Here is a 15,613-nt window from a genome sequence, read left to right as displayed (position 1 = left end):
GGTAATATTCTTGAGTCTTTTCACCAAGGTGAACATAGGCCTATATAGATATCGCAAGATTGCAATATACAAGCACAGATGCGGGAAATTAATGCTTTTTACACCAATTCATTCAGTGTATACGACTTTTTCATTAAATTGTTTAAAAATTATTCGGTTGTTTCCATTGGAAATCCTTGTTGCATATTTTGAGTGAATGTGCATGTGGTATCGTTTGGTGCCCTTTTTTTAAAAAAAAGAAAAATATTCCATTTTGTTTAATTTCCTTTTCATTTCAATCTTTAACCTGAAACAAATTTAATGGTCATTTTTTGCATTTTTTAAGTCATTTTTTCCCATTTTTTAGGACATTCTATAGGTCATATACCTATATTTTTTAGGTCGTCAACTTCCGCTCCCTAGTTATTAATCATTGTTGTTTCAAAACCTGAGAATGTAATCTTTTCGCCAGTCACCACAAGCAGACAAAATTCAAAAATGATGAAAAGATTCTCTCGAGCTATCGACCAGGGGAGTTGTGGAAAAGATTCCAAGCTTTCGAGAGCTAATGTCACTCACATCTTCAGGGTAAAAGTGCAGTCCTGAGCGTCAACCCGGTGTATATACATTCATGGAAATTATAGCCAATTCTTCAAACTACTGGGACTGCATCATAAAAGAAGCAATAGCTATTCATGGGGGAAAGGAGAATCTCAATCGCGACACGGGGCTCGAATTGGACCCAGCTTGGCTAGCGATAGTCGACCAGCAGAGCAGACGTAGCAGACATGGTACCCGTGGTCTGTTATCGTCACTGGCAACATCCCTCCATAGAATGTATATACACCGGATTGACACTCAGGACTGGACTTCTACCCTGAAGATGAGAGTGGTCAATAAATAGCCCGAGAGAATCTTTTCATCATTCGTCGCCAGGAAAGCTTCAAGACCAACTTAAAATCAAAAAATTAAATATTCTTGTCAGATGCAGGAATTGAAATCGTTGGTTGCAATTTGCTGTCTTATCCCTGCATACCACATGTAAATTGTGCACTTCAATATGAAAGAGCTACAATATACATTTTTAGAGTAACCGTTAATCAAAATGGACGGAATATCCCATTTCCAAACAAAGGAATGTGAGAAGGTACCTCGTGAATGAAAGTACATAGTTTTGACTATTAAAATCATGAAACAAATACAGTATACAACATGCACGATAATAAAAGGTCATGAAAGCCTATTGATATTCCAGGGATCTCACAATAATAGATTTGGATAAACAATTCTTGGTAAGTAGATCAAAATCATTAAATTCTATGCCATATCACTGTAACATTTCAATCTTAACCCTTTCGGTGCATATTCACAGAAATGGAAATTTCAGTCAACTTGCCATTCTCTACTTATTTCTGAAAAATAATTACAGTACCCTGTTAGCATGTACCATACAGACCTTAAATTTTGTGTACAAATACAAAATACTAGTTTGCAATATAACTTACAAAAATTGTGTGTAACTTCATCAACCGTTAGTGTTGCCATCACAAGAAAATGTTAAAAAGAATCTGTAAAAATTATCTTGTTCATTCACTATTATTCTAAATAATCAGTGAAGAATGGATGTTGATGCCAATTAGGCAACATTTATGTTCATTGCGAGTCCTGCACCATGGCTGTGCAATCTAAGGCATCATGCTTTGGGCTCTGGCTATGGGACGTGTGCAAGTTCAAGTCTCCTGGAGGAAGTGAAACAACTTTTTTCTCCTGAGATTTCAGCCTGTGTATAGGACCAGTGACCACCCACCATTATTATTTAAATTAAAAAAGAGGTACAATTTATTACATAAGATGAGTTATATTAAATTACATTATTATTGTTATTATTTATTAGTTCAGCACAGAATACATCTCTGAATTATGTTGAACGTAATATACAGGGTGTACATAAAGTCCAGTAACGTGCAACTATTAGCATTACTAAGGGACACAGCACATTAGTTGAACAAGTAAGTTGTTTTTTGTATTGCAGTTGTTTCCTGTAGTTCCATTTCTTGCCTCTAGATGGTGGCAAATTCAAGATCTGATTCTGGATCTAAAAGTTTGTGTGTGCCAGATTTTGATGAAGCAAAGAGTACTACAGATGCAGAATGGAAATTTAGGAGTGAATACAGGGAAAAAACACCAAGAATGAAGACAATCTAACATTGTTTCATCACTGAAAATTAACAAATCCACGAATTTGTCTTCTCTCTGCTGCAATTCACAGTCAAACTGTTACTGCCTTTCTTTGTTCTGCGGATATAACTTTTGCACTAACAATCAGTACAGTTTCATACACACATTTTACGCACACAAGCACCTGGCTGTAACAAAATGCCGATGACATGCGTAGATTGCCTTCCTTCTTGGTGCTTTTTTCCTGCATTTGCTCCTAAATTTCCGTTGTGCATCTGTAGCACTCTTTCTTTCATCAAAATCTAGCACACAAAAATATTTAGCTCCAGAATGCACAATCTTGAATTTGCCACTATCTGAAATGGAACTACAGAGAATAACTGCAATACAAAACAAACTTACGACTTTACTTGTTCGACTAATGTGCTGTGTCACTTAGTAATGCCAATGGTTTCTTTACAATATTTTTTAAAGTGTTACCAGACTTTATGTACATCCTGTACTATACATAGGACATAAGAAAAGAAAAGAAAATATAAATTGAACATCTATATACACAATATTTACACTAATTTATGCACTAGATCTTCGGTGCATTTGATGAATCTGTAAATATGTCAAATTCTAGTTTTTAATAGTTTGTTCACTGTGTCCTGCATTCACACTGCAGGTGAAAACCTTTGCAAATTGACTCTTGATCTCTCTGGGTAGAATAGTTTTCGTTGATTTGTACTGTGGCGGCCTACATTAAAAGTTATAATATTGTAATAGTTCAGAACACTTGCAGTGATGTTTAATCAATTTCTGTAGTAAAATGATATCACTGAAAACTCTTCTGTTAAACAAATTGTCCAAACCGAAATGCTTATATAACGTTTTGTAGTCCTTTTTGTGATAATTTCTATCGTGAGGATATTGGGGAGCTATGAATGAGTAGCCTAACCCAGTCATGGAAACCTACAACAACGACTGGGGGTTTGTTGTGCTGACCCCACGTCACCTCACCGTTATTATTAATAATAATATTCATTATGAAGTACAATCAGTGCTGCAAACAAAATAATTTTAAATGAAGCAAAAATTAACAATCATCTTGATCATTATCTCAATTGAGGAAATGCACATCACACACACTCCAAGGACGTGCAGAGAATAGAAAACAAAGCAACAACACTTGCTGAATGCATATCTGCATTATCCATGATTTGTACACAATAGGGGAAAACGTAGATATACATTCTCTGCACCGAAAGGGTTAAATATTTTAAATGTGCAAAGCTGTTAAATAATGCTTCTAAGATAATCTTTATCTCTAGGAAACCATGATGACTCCACGAAGTAGAAAACCTGTTTTAGTTATCTCAGGATCAAACATTGCCCACCTGGCATCTATTCAAAGTGAATCGTCATTGAACATCCCTGAAGACAGTCTGTCAACTACTGTACTTAGGGATCACCAGGATCAACATGAGGTATATATGAATCACTTTTGCAATTCCACTAGAAATGAAGAGGAAGAAACAGCAGGCATTGGAGGTAATGAAATTAGTGATGGTTTAGTGAGTGATAAATTACAAATTGAAGTGAAAGAAACTACTAAATCGAGCGATAGTATGTACTCTAGTTCAAGTATTTGGGATGACTCCATCAAGGATAGTTTATTTGGAAGTGATATGCAAAGCAGCGATTCTTTGACAAGCACCTTCAAAGACTATCTTTTAAGTCGAAGTGTCCTTACAGCTAGTCCAATTGATTTGTCCTTAACAGACTCTACGCAACGGGCATCTAGTCTTGATTCCAATCCGTCCAGATCTGTTAGTTGTAACTCTTTAGCTCAGAATTCAGCCGCAAATTGTGAACTCAGTGAGTCGCTTCTGTACTGCCTAGATGGGAATGTGCCATCTCAGGTTAAGAAGTCTGAAGTTAGCTCAAGCTCATTGTCCACACTATCGTCAAAAGGCTGTGTTGTGTATCAGAACAACGTAAACATACATTCTACAGTAAGAAAACGTAATGCAGAGAATACTCTTAAAGCACCAAGAAAACTTTCAGAAGAGTTCAAGAATGAAGAAAAGAAATGTCTGCGTGAGTATTCAAAATCAGAATCCAACATCAAAGGAATTGTGTTTGAAACTTCATTATAACTCATAAGTCATATAGTATATTTATAGTATTATTTTAATTTATTGGTTGAATTAATAGTATTGTAAATCGTGTTGGTTCAGGAAAGCATTGGCAAGCCATAATATGTGTTAACAAGAAGAAATTGAACAAGTTTAGTGAAAAAAAAACTTTTTTTGATTAATATATATTGAGTTTTTAAAAGTATTTTACTACATATTTTTTACTATTGTGTTGTACGTGCAAAAACAAAAAGATGAGAAAATATAGCTATTAAGAATAGAAATTGTTGACTTTTTCAACATTTACTGGCTTTCAAACTCCAAAGCAATGTTTAGGATAGGCATATAATAAAAATCAACCTCACCTCAATAAATTCAATTGATTTCAATTTTTACGTTTTTAGCTACCCTCCCTCCATCTGAAAAACCTTAAATTGCAGGGAAAAATCTTAATCCTGGAATATCAACTCAGCGTTTCATCCGAAGCCTTCTTTGATGTATTTTTGACATTCTAAAAGGTTTCGGTAGACAGTATTCTTTCCTTCCTTCTGTTTTCACTAATTTGTGTCACTTTTCCAGCTCTTGGATTAATTGTGATGAATGATGAACTGATGAAATACATAATGGGACAACGACTGTAGTACATCAATGCCTTAACCAGGATTTGAACCTGGAACCTCTGGTTTTGCAGCATGTTAAGATGTCTCCTCTGCCGTGGAGGTAAGCAGAGTAGGCACACTGTCTTGAGTTGTCGTCGTTGGGTGGAAACTAAGATTATGCACAATAATTCTACTTTAGGTTGTGTGTCATAGTTTTGCAGCAGACAGTGCAGTGCCAAAATATAAAGTCCTTAAAAAAAATTAAAAAATTATTGACAGACAGATGGATGGATCAATCAAGATATTAATTAACAGGGAACGGATTTATGTGTAAATACATATTTATTTATGAAACTGAAATAAGTTATATGTTGTATTATCTTTGCACATCATGCCATGTAGACTCGAAAAATTCAGTTTTTATTTTCCATATTTTTTAGGGATGGGACCGATTAATCGGTACTCTATCGGTATCGGCCGATATAGGCATATCGGTGTATCGGTAAAATTACCGATTATTTTACTGATCCGATATATCAATAAATATCTGATAAATTAGTGCCATTTTGTTGTAATTTTTATGGATAACCTCCATGCTCTACTTTCTAAAAAAAGTAAATGTCTAAATATGCAACTTCTTTTGCACTGCAGACACCTTGAAACAATTTATTAAGGATGTCAATTAACCATCCAGGTTCTTCAAGGACCATTTCTAATTTTATATTGGATCGGTAGAATATCGGTTATCGGTAAATTTTATATCGATACTTTATCGGTATCGGACAAAATTTCATATCGGCCCATCCCTAATATTTTTACATAATTTATATTAGGTTTTGGCTCATATTTTAGTTATTTTTACATATTATTTCCACATTTCAGAACAGTTCTCAACATATACTCCATATTCACGCTTACTTGTCCCCATGTGACCGAGACAGTTGGGTGAATTTCTTGTGAATAACTGACAAATTTGAAATATACTCTCATTACTTCTTGTGATATTGAATGCAGTTTAGGTCAATATAGATCCATTTTAAGAGAACATTTTGTGTTGTTTTACAATTAATGCCAATGTAAGCGTACTGTATTTTGTGTAGCTCGTGTAGTGTCTTATATTATTGAAAAGGCAAATTTTTACAATTTTAAGTCCATATTTAACTACATATTTTGGTGAAAATGACTAAATATGTATTTACATATTTAGCACATTTTTACTGCATATAAATCCATTCCCTCTTAATTAATTATGTGAATGAACCATTCATTGTTGTCAATGTGTGCCATTCAATATTGTATTGGTATAATATTGATGTCAGTAATTTTTCTATCGATACTAGAGCTGAGCTGATACCACTTTGAACCGATACCGATACTCTCACCGATTCCCACCGATACCGATGCCGATACTTGTATAATTCCAATTTAAAATAAAGGCTATGTTATACACCCCCCCCACACATACACACACACACACACACACACACATATATATATATATATATATATATATATATAAAAATCAAATAAGTTAAAGGAAACACTCACCGGACAGTAGGAAAATTCAAAATCTTCGCTAATTTATAGCATCATCGGTGTGAGAAGAAACAGAAGACAGAACCGGTTCCGGAATATATACAGGAATAGGGTTAGAAATGGTGCCAGAAAAGCAGATAAATACAAATAATGAAGGAGACAGTAAACACTTACCACACAAATAGAAATAATTCAATATTTCGCGATCTGAGTTGCATTTTCAAGAAGGTAGATAAAAGATCGACGACACTGTGAGTAGAGGCACAGAATACTGACCGTAGCGTCTCTACGGTCAGTGTTGCCAGAAACAGTTGAAAGGAAACACGAAATACTTTAGCCAGTGTTTACTGTAAGGTGGGTGGGTAGTTTCGGGGAGGAGAGGAAAGAGTTACTGGTTGGCTAGGTTGAGTCCGGGGGGTATAGTGGCGTGCATGCCTGCTATATAGGCCCTTTCCCATCGCCTGCGGAAAGATGTGTCAGAGCGGGGGGGGGGGGGGGGTAAAAGGTGGATGATGGCAACCACGGAAGCAGTTATTGAAGGTGGTGTTATGGCTGTTGGTGTGGATGGCAACTGTGAAATCGAGTTTTGGGTGGAGGGTTTTTGGTTTAGGTTGTGGGCAATGGACTGGGAAAGGTTCCAGAGTGTGTTTATTTGGTTGTTGTTGTTGCCTGGGGTCAGTAGGAGGATTTTGGTGAGGGACTGGATGGAAATCGAGAGTTCTCGAGTCCGGTGGAGCTGTGATTTGTACATGGTTAGGGTTAGTTCGGCAGCAAAATTTCTCGCTAGGTGGCGAATATTGGGTTGAATATCAGGGGGCATAGCTGAGAAAGGAGTTTGGGTGTCAGGCTTTTGGGAGTAAGGCCTAATAAGAGGCATGCATGTAAGAAACGTGTGTGACAAACAGATTTTGTGAAGGAAATAATGAGTGACCGGAGTCGGGAGAGTTGGCGTGAGTTCTACACAAAAGGGTCGCCCCCTAGCGAGAAATTTTGCTGCCGAACTAACCCTAACCATGTACAAATCACAGCTCCACCGGACTCGAGAACTCTCGATTTCCATCCAGTCCCTCACCAAAATCCTCCTACTGACCCCAGGCAACAACAACAACCAAATAAACACACTCTGGAACCTTTCCCAGTCCATTGCCCACAACCTAAACCAAAAACCCTCCACCCAAAACTCCGATTTCACAGTTGCCATCCACACCAACAGCCATAACACCACCTTCAATAACTGCTTCCGTGTTGCCATCATCCACCTTTTACCCCCCCCCCCCGCTCTGACACATCTTTCCGCAGGCGATGGGAAAGGGCCTATATAGCAGGCATGCACGCCACTATACCCCCCGGACTCAACCTAGCCAACCAGTAACTCTTTCCTCTCCTCCCCGAAACTACCCACCCACCTTACAGTAAACACTGGCTAAAGTATTTCGTGTTTCCTTTCAACTGTTTCTGGCAACACTGACCGTAGAGACGCTACGGTCAGTATTCTGTGCCTCTACTCACAGTGTCGTCGATCTTTTATCTACCTTCTTGAAAATGCGACTCAGATCGCGAAATATTGAATTATTTCTATTCGTGTGGTAAGTGTTTACTGTCTCCTTCATTATTTGTGTGTGTGTGTGTATATATATATATATATATATATATATATATATATATATATATATATATATATATATATAGGTGTAATTACACATATATATAATGTGTAATTATTATTATATTTTATACATATACAGTTGAGAGCTGAGAAGACTGCGAGTGCAGGGTGAGGTTCGGGGTGCACGGGGAGGAAGTGTGGGGAGGGAAGCTTCGACTTGGTGTTCAATTTTTCAGTGTTGCCAGACATGCAGAAGTCCCTGATAATGGAATTGGGACTTACAGTGTGAGGTGCAGTCTGGCCTTCGGAAAGGTTCGGAACCATTCGTGAACCTCCATGGATGATGTCAACCACGGGACATCTCAAAGACCAGCACCGGCATAGGAATTCACACTTCTTCCGTGTTTTCGGAAATAAATTTGTTTTAAAAATGGAATGAATGTTCTGGCGTGTGTGTATAAGTAAATGCAGTGACGTGCACTGAGGAGTAGCTAGTCTAGCAGAGATAGATCAATCAATCTCAAATCTATTATTATTTTAAATCACAATATTTATTGTTTTGTTGAAGACACAGTTCATATGCAACACTTTTTTCACGCACTTCTCCTCCCTCGGTGCGTTCAGCGGCCTAGCTCGCTCTTTCTCCGCCTCACAGTTCCAGGTAGAAACGGGTTTTCGAAAGGAAAGGGAAGATTTCTGCCTCTACCTCCCTTGCCCCCTCGCCCCCGCTCCAATGGTTGAAAGCCCGTGCTTTCAGGTCCTCCAGTCTATCTCCTATACGACAGATAGGGGATTGGATTATCTTTTGCTTCCTTTGTAAATCCTCTAAAAGAACTAAGGGGAAATTTTTCTGCAGTACTTATGATCTCTGTATTTACACTACTTTTTACACGTTGTACAATATGTATGTATAATATGGGATGTACTTTTATTATTTATGCAATTGGAACGTCTTATGTGCAGATAAAAATTTTATGCTTTTTTTTTTTAAATAGGCTATGGAATATATAATGATTAAATAACAAATATTTGCTCACGCTCTCTCTTGCTCTCGTTTTAGTAGTGTTTTATTTAAATATACCAATCTCTTGGCCTCCAATAAAAAAAAATGGATCAGCTAAACAATCATAAATACGGATGTATTTATTTGTGCAAGTGAACGCGCGTTCTAATTCTTGTAGTTGGTTTGATTTATTTTACTTTGCTTATCTGCCACATTTGGTTATCGTGAAAATGAGGATGAGTGATGATATGATGAAACTGATGAACGGACCTCACAAAGAACAATTCAGGCCGGAATTCGTGACGAGCGTGCATTCTTGTTCTTGTGTGTTGTACTCTGCCTGCAGTGAATAATGAAAAAAATAGAAATGAAAAATGTATCCCAGAACTCAAAAAGCCAAATGAATATCATTGAAGAAAGTAGAAAAAAGGTTTGTTTAAAGTTGTGTTTTGTTACCCATCGCTTTTTCTAGCTGTATAGATTTAATCCGAATAAGTAGCTAAGAGCTTGGAAAGTCGTGAGGGACAATCATAAACAGAGAATTCTAGGCTCCTGATTTCACAGTGCTCTGCAGATGCACTGGGAGGAAATTATTTGTATTTTCTTCTCTCTTCCATCGCTTTACCTAATTTCTGCCATGACGATGAACGTTGATTAAATTAAACGGGTGAAGAGTAGTTGCAAAGAAACACTCATGCAAAGGCCAGGGCTCGAGCCCGGATCCTTCAGTAACGAGATCGTGAGATGGAGAAATCAAGCAATGCATTTTTTTTTTAAAAAAAACGTTAATCATAAATAAAGATGGTATTTCAAAAATTCAATTGAAAATTACTACTCAGGAAAAATTCAGTGTGCTTTACCGATACCCACTTATCCGAATGGTTAGCGCCTTCCTCCCATGTTTGTTGTCTGCCGACCTCCGTGGGGGAGTGCAAGTAGTCCCGGATACCCGATGGAGGTATATAGTGATTCGGATCCCACATTAAACTATAGGTCTAGTCCCGATAAGCCTTTCTGTGTATAAAGTGGACTTAAAACATCAAATCAACCAACCGTGGGGGAGTGGTTACCACAGCGCGCTCCGACACCAGGAGTTCCTGGTTCGAACCCCTACCTGGACATGGTCGTTCTTTGTGTTTGTCCCTTCATTAATTTTGTCATATCATCTTCGCGATTAACCAAATGTATCAAAAAAGCGATTTAATCAAATCATTCATTGATTGATTGTTTGATTTCGTTTATTTTACTTCGCTTTCCGCCATTTTTGGCTAATCACGAAGACGATACGATAAAATTGATGAAGGGACACACAAAGATCACCCATTGCCAAGCCGAGATTCAAACCCGGCATCTCTGGCTCAGTAGTCAAATCAAATGGTTTTTGATTTTCGAAAGTGGGTGGAAGTTATGTGTACAATTTTTTGTAGTCATTCCTAACTTTGCAAATTTTCCTGTATTTGACGTTCTTCTTTTAGGAATACTGGGTCCTAAAAGGGGGGGGGGATTATGACCCGTTGGGCACGCCACTCATTGCTACCCCAAGTGTCGACGTCACCGCATGTCACTGAGTAAATGTATATGTATAGAGCAGATTATATCTAGGTTAACTATCAATAGAATTAACATGCAAGGAAAAGTGGGAAAGCCGGCTTGAGGGTTCAGCAAAGATTTATTCAGAATTTTCTATTGAGGGGTGTAAGTTTGTGTTTATGGGTGTGAAAAAGTATACTTAGAGCCAAAATGACCATAAATTTGTCCTTTTATAAAAATTGTGTGGGGTGTTAGGGCGTAGTTGGTAAATAAATCACTGGGGCCTAGACATTACAACTTCATGTTCCATAATCCGAAAGTTGCAGAAAAGCGATGCTACATACCACAATGTAAATACAAACAAGAGAGAAAATGTACTACCCTGCATAAGTTAAAATTAATTTATCCATGTCCAGGAAAGAAGCATTGACAAGACACTAGGAAATACACAAATAGCACGCACACACCCTTACTTTCTCAGTCACGTTGGAAGTAGATTGCTTTGATTTGTGAAGTTTTACTCCATTATTAGTATTGCTTTCACTTGTTACTATGTAATATGTTCCATTCATTTGCAATGCGTTTTCGTACCATGCCTTTTTTATTTATGCTGCTGCCACCCTGAAAGGAAGACGAGCTGGTTGCACACGGCGACAACAGACAGGTCAGTTTTGCATTCCTCATCCTCGCAGTCTTCTCAGCTCCCAACTGTACATTTCTGACGAAGGGCGATGAATAAATTAACCCACCAAACGATGCTCTGTTGCAACGATGCATCTCAACTTGAGTTTTTTTTAGATAAGTGACAACCAATCAGATGTTTCAAATATGAGAGAAATATTAAGTGAAGCTAAGGGCGAGGCAATAGTGTCGTCGCCGTCATCCAATGTTGAAGAATGAGATCATGCCTCTTCAACCTCCTCTAAAACTAAGGGATTACTCTTCCCAAACTAACATTAAATCATCCATGAACACAAGAATAATTGGTGTTTTACCAGCCCCGGACACGACATCTAAAACTAACAGTAAAGCTATAATGTGAAACCAATCTTATCTCTTTTTTTCTTTATCAAAGAGAATCAAAATTAGCAAAATAAATTTAAGGAGAGGATTAAAACTTACCAGACTTTTGCTTCTATATCAGGTGATTGTTTTCAATACAGTGATATTCCGATGGGACTTTACTCTCGATGGCAAATTATTTCTAAAAAAAATAAATGCATAGTTCTATCGCTTGGCATGGAAAGAAATTCGAACCCATCACTACACTTTCCAGAAACTAACTGCCATCATCTGTCGTTCAAAGAAAATTATACCCTTGCTGCATTCCTTGTGCCAAAACATGCCTGTTGAAACCCAGTTATCCAGATCGGGACAAAAGTCTAAAGTTGGAAAGGAAAAGGGGGATTACCCCAGGTATTTGAATTTCCAGGAATATGCAATGTACTATTTCTGAGACACGTCCACCAATTTCATGGGCAATGACCTTTTTGACTGTGGAAGGTTTCTAAAGAGATAGATGTCCGCAAACACCAAAGAAAGTGGAAGGATTACCCACAGGTGCATCTTTGGCTTTCGGAACCTTATTGGGGTTATTGCTACATGAGACCGCATCTGTACGAACAAAGCCTGGTAGACTTCGAAGAAACTCCTATGGGGATAATTTCACGTTACCCTTGAATTGCAAGATACTTGACCGCGAGTATCTGCATATGGACCTTTGTGTCACATACATGCTGTTCAAGGAAACTTGAGTACAGGTTCATTTCACAAATGCATAACTATTTTTCATTTTATATTTCATAACCAAAGGTAAGTTGGAAAAGATGAACGGAGCTTTGAAAGGGAACACATTTTGGTCTTGGCCGCGCTTCTAGCAACTCAAAAACAATGGTATCGGCTAGTATCTGTGCAAAAATATCAACCGACACTTGCCGATACTGATACCCCTGGTATATCGGTATCGGCTCAGCCCTAATCAATACCTTATTAATATTTACTAAAATATCAGTCTAACCATAATAAATGTTAATTACAGTACTGAAATGGCCACAAATGAAAATATATTGTCCAAGGGTACCAATGTGACTTCTCAAATTAGACGACTATAGTAGTGTGTTACTGATTGGTTATAAGTTTAGTATTTGAAATTCTAAACTAAATTGTGATATATGTATATAAACTAAAAGATTTTGGAATTACATTAGGAAAGAATTACAAGACTAGAGTAAGCAAAGGGGGTGGGGGATATACATACTTTGCCGTTGAAATCATTATTATTCAGTGCAGGCCAAAATATTATGAAGAAATTTATTAGACCGATTTCAAATTTTTACCAACAACAATATTCCTACATTTATCAATGACAGATTGAATATAAAATGACAAAACGTGTGATAAGTTTAAAATGATCATATTTCCCCTTTTTAAATCATCATCATCTGGTGTAACACTGTTTTGGTTTATTTTCTGAAAGACTGCTTGAAATAATGTAGGCACTGAAGTAAGATTTTTTTATATATGATATATGATATAGTATTAACTATTTTTAGTGTTTTCCTTGTAACTGTCAATCTTTGTATTATTTACATTCATTGCTGCAAAATTTTACAAATCCTCAAAACATCTGCATGCAAAATAAATGATGCAGTTATGAAAACAGTATTGTAGTGTTATTTCAAGAAACCTCAAGTGCAAACAGAAAGGCATGTCCCTCCACACCCCCCCCCCCCAGACCCTTAATTGCCGCACATTGCTTAAAGTGTTGCTTTTTGCTTATTAAATGTAAAATTTGATTTTTTTTAAAAAAGTGCAGTGGTTTAGGAGTTTCAAAATTTTTTTTATAAATTTATCCCATAATGTACAGAGGTAACCAAGGACTTTTTCAACTCGGTTTCTTAATAATAGTAACAATGGATATATTATCTTGTAATTGCAGTATGTCTACCTTCATATGCATAGTAACAAACAAAAAAGACAGAATTGAAATATTGTGTGTAGTTATTTGCTGCCATGCAGTGCTAGGAAGCCGTTCTCAACGGAAATACCTGCACTTGACATGTATCTCCCATCCGCCCACATTTTCAAATTAGTTTTCAAACATAGTATTATGATTTTAGTATTTATGTTCAGATAATAGTATTTTGTGCAAGTAAGTAATCTGTGGTGAATGTACATATACTAGAGAATGGGTTTTCTGATGATGTGTTTGTGTGTATATAAGCAAAATCCAGTTTTTTTACTCTAAAATAATAGCAAATTCCACGTAAGGAATCTGTACATGTGGTTTGCCACTCCATGTTTTTATACTAATGTAAGCTTACATCCAGATGTGCATGATAAGCCAAAGACTCTTGTATTATGTTCATACTAACTATAGACATTAAAATATGTGAATATGAAGTCATGTAAATTAAAGTATGAAAAATAAATAGAATATTACTTGCAATTTTTTTATTTGCTACATTGAATTAGACACTCACCAGAGACTGGAAAATTTATAAATTTTCATAGTCTGCACCTGCATCTTCAGTGATAGAAAAGAAGATGGTGGAAATGGAAGTGAGTATTAGACTTGCAGAGTTGCCAGGTTCAGATTGAAAATGTAGTTGGTACAGAAAATATTGGTTCTTTTGCCAAGCTCATCGAAAACTGTGATAGGGTGTGGTGTGGGAGTTGTAATGTCAGGGGAAGTGTTGCTTGGTTAATTTCCTGGGTGGCCTTGTTCAGGCCAGGTGGTGTGGTTGCACTCATGGTTGATATGTAGGCACCCTTCTATCTCTTACATTCTGTGTTGGTGGATTTGGGCAAGAGGTGGATGATCCCTACCCAAAAGTAGCTTCCCGGTGGAGGCACATAGTGGTTCAGATCCCACTTTAAACTGTATGTCCAGTCCCGATTAGCCTTACTGTGCATAAAGTGGACTTAAAACAACAAATCAATCAATCCAAAAGTAGCCATGTTTTTTTAGAATTAAATAATTTTTGTTTTATTGCCAAGAAAAAAATATGTAATGTTTGACTGTGGGGATGGTGGAGTCCACATAATAATATATTTTTTTTTTAAATGAAGTTCCATTTTTTACTTTCAAGATGACAATTATGGTGTAAATGAATTGCTCAGTATATTATAAGCATTTGGTCAGTTTTTTAATTATTTTTATTTTGATCAGCTAAATCAGTAACTTTTTACCAATCCATCCTCAAAATCATGATACCCCAAGAGGTAGAAAAGCACAATAAAGTAAAATTGTTTAATCACTGTTCCATTCATTCTTCCTTTTGTTGAAGCTGCTGCTATAAACAACACAAATTCAAGACTATATCCCTCAACTGAATAGTGTTCATTTTAATAGACAGCTGTCTACTTTTTGATGAGGCATTCCAGAAAGAAAAAACAAATTGGGAGTTTAAATTATTTTAGCAAAATATAAAGTCCACACTAAATTGAGAGACTCAGTAGTTTTACACATGTTGACAGAATCATCTAGGTGAACCACAGCCCATTTATAAATATAGGATTGATAAGATGGTATGGTTGAAATGGACCTCCCCAATGGTATAGTGGAAAACATTTTTTGCCTTGTAATCAAGGTATCTGGGTTAATCACCAGGGTGTTTTACCAGTCAAGAATGTCAAGAAAGTAGAAAAAGTCAATAAATTATTCTTTGGGTCAATAATTTTTGCTATTTTTTCAGTATAACAAACTTATATTGAGTTGAGATTTGTTCACTTTATTTCTTCAGAATTACATTCTTGTATGTGTGAAGTTTTGTAAAAAAACATCAAATAATGTGGTCATTCAGTTCTCATCTTAACTGGCCTTGGAGTAGGGGGTTTTTGCAACTATACGTAAGCAGGGGACGATTAAATAAATGTTAAGAAAAAAGTGGGGGAAGGTCAAAAAAAGGAAAGAAAGTTCGAGAAAAAGTCAAGAATTTGGGATGTTACAGTTGGGAGCTGAGAAGACTGCAAGGCTGAGGAATGCGAAACTGACCTGCCTGTTGTCGCCGTGTGCAGCCAGCTCGTCTTCCCTTCAGGGTGGCAGCGACATAAATAA

At 36.8% G+C, this 15,613-nt stretch overlaps 1 protein-coding gene across 5 annotated transcripts in view; it reads left to right on the top strand.

Annotated features, from left to right (window-relative positions):
* The window catches only part of RhoGAP54D (Rho GTPase activating protein at 54D), a 65,368-nt gene extending 59,933 nt beyond the window's left edge, over positions 1 to 5,435 (top strand). For 4 of the 5 annotated variants that reach the window (XM_083134459.1, XM_083134451.1, XM_083134468.1 and 1 more), the window contains one exon: positions 3,474 to 5,435. In XM_083134459.1, coding sequence (XP_082990585.1) covers positions 3,474 to 4,301 — 828 coding nt within the window. In that variant the 3' untranslated portion in view covers positions 4,302 to 5,435. The remainder of the gene's footprint in view (positions 1 to 3,473) is intronic. The other variant, XM_083134476.1, reaches the window with a different exon arrangement.
* The last annotated feature ends 10,178 nt before the right edge of the window (positions 5,436 to 15,613 follow it).

This window comes from Lepisma saccharinum, chromosome 1 (assembly GCF_977018435.1).
Source record: "Lepisma saccharinum chromosome 1, izLepSacc3.1, whole genome shotgun sequence".
In the NCBI taxonomy this organism is placed as follows: domain Eukaryota; kingdom Metazoa; phylum Arthropoda; class Insecta; order Zygentoma; family Lepismatidae; genus Lepisma; species Lepisma saccharinum.
Note: the sequence above shows the minus strand (reverse complement) of the source record. Positions and strands in the feature narration are given on the sequence as shown.